The sequence below is a fragment of the Cariama cristata genome, unplaced genomic scaffold (genome assembly GCF_000690535.1).
Source record: "Cariama cristata isolate BGI_N322 unplaced genomic scaffold, ASM69053v1 scaffold18008, whole genome shotgun sequence".
NCBI classification, from domain to species: Eukaryota; Metazoa; Chordata; class Aves; order Cariamiformes; family Cariamidae; genus Cariama; species Cariama cristata.
The window spans coordinates 4337-4996 of record NW_009629581.1 but is presented as its reverse complement, the minus strand read 5'-3'; the positions used below and the strand labels follow the sequence as shown (position 1 = coordinate 4996).

Sequence of the window (660 nt, the reverse complement as noted above, 5' to 3'; positions counted from 1 at the left end):
CCGGCTGGCCGGGTTTTAGGGTGCTGGGGACGTGGGTGCAACTCAGCCACCCCTGGGCCCCCAATGTCACAGGTACACGGCGGCCAGCGTGATCGACACTGCCAGCAAGTACAAACTGCTCTGGAAGCTGCCGCTGGAGGACGTGGACATCGTCAAAGGTCTGTCACTGCCTGCTGGAGTGTCCCAGCCCACCCCAAAACCCCATCGCTCACCCCTGGCTGGCCAGGAGAAGGTTCCCCTGCACGGTGCCAGGGAGGAAGGGGTTAATGCCGTGCCCGTGTCCCCACACAGGTGCCTCGCAAGCCACCAACCGGGAGAGCATCCAGAAAAGCATCTGCCGTCTGGATGAAGACCTCAGCACGTTGGGGCAAGTCAGCAAGCTGTCGGAGACCCTCAGCTTCCCTCACCAGGTATGGGGATGGTGCTGTCCCCTGGCTGGACATGTTCCCCGTGGGACCACCCAGGATGTCCTCAGTGGGGGGGGGAACCTGTGGAAGGGCTGGTGGCCATGAGTGTCCTCAAAGGACCCAGATGTCACCACCCCTAAAACCGCAAGGGGAGATGGGGCGGCTTCTGAAGGATGCTTGGGGATGCACAGGGTCAGTGTCACATGGTGGCCCTGGTGCTGTCACCTGGCCAGACACCTTCCCCAGGGGACCG

The 660-nt window shown here is 62.9% G+C and overlaps 1 protein-coding gene across 1 annotated transcript in view; it reads left to right on the top strand.

Moving 5' to 3' along the window:
* Positions 1–660, top strand: part of ARHGEF17 (Rho guanine nucleotide exchange factor (GEF) 17) — a gene marked incomplete at its 3' end in the record, with an annotated part of 10558 nt that overhangs the window by 6014 nt on the left and 3884 nt on the right. The window contains 2 exon segments of the mRNA XM_009705223.1: positions 73–158; positions 292–410. Coding sequence (XP_009703525.1) covers positions 73–158; positions 292–410 — 205 coding nt within the window.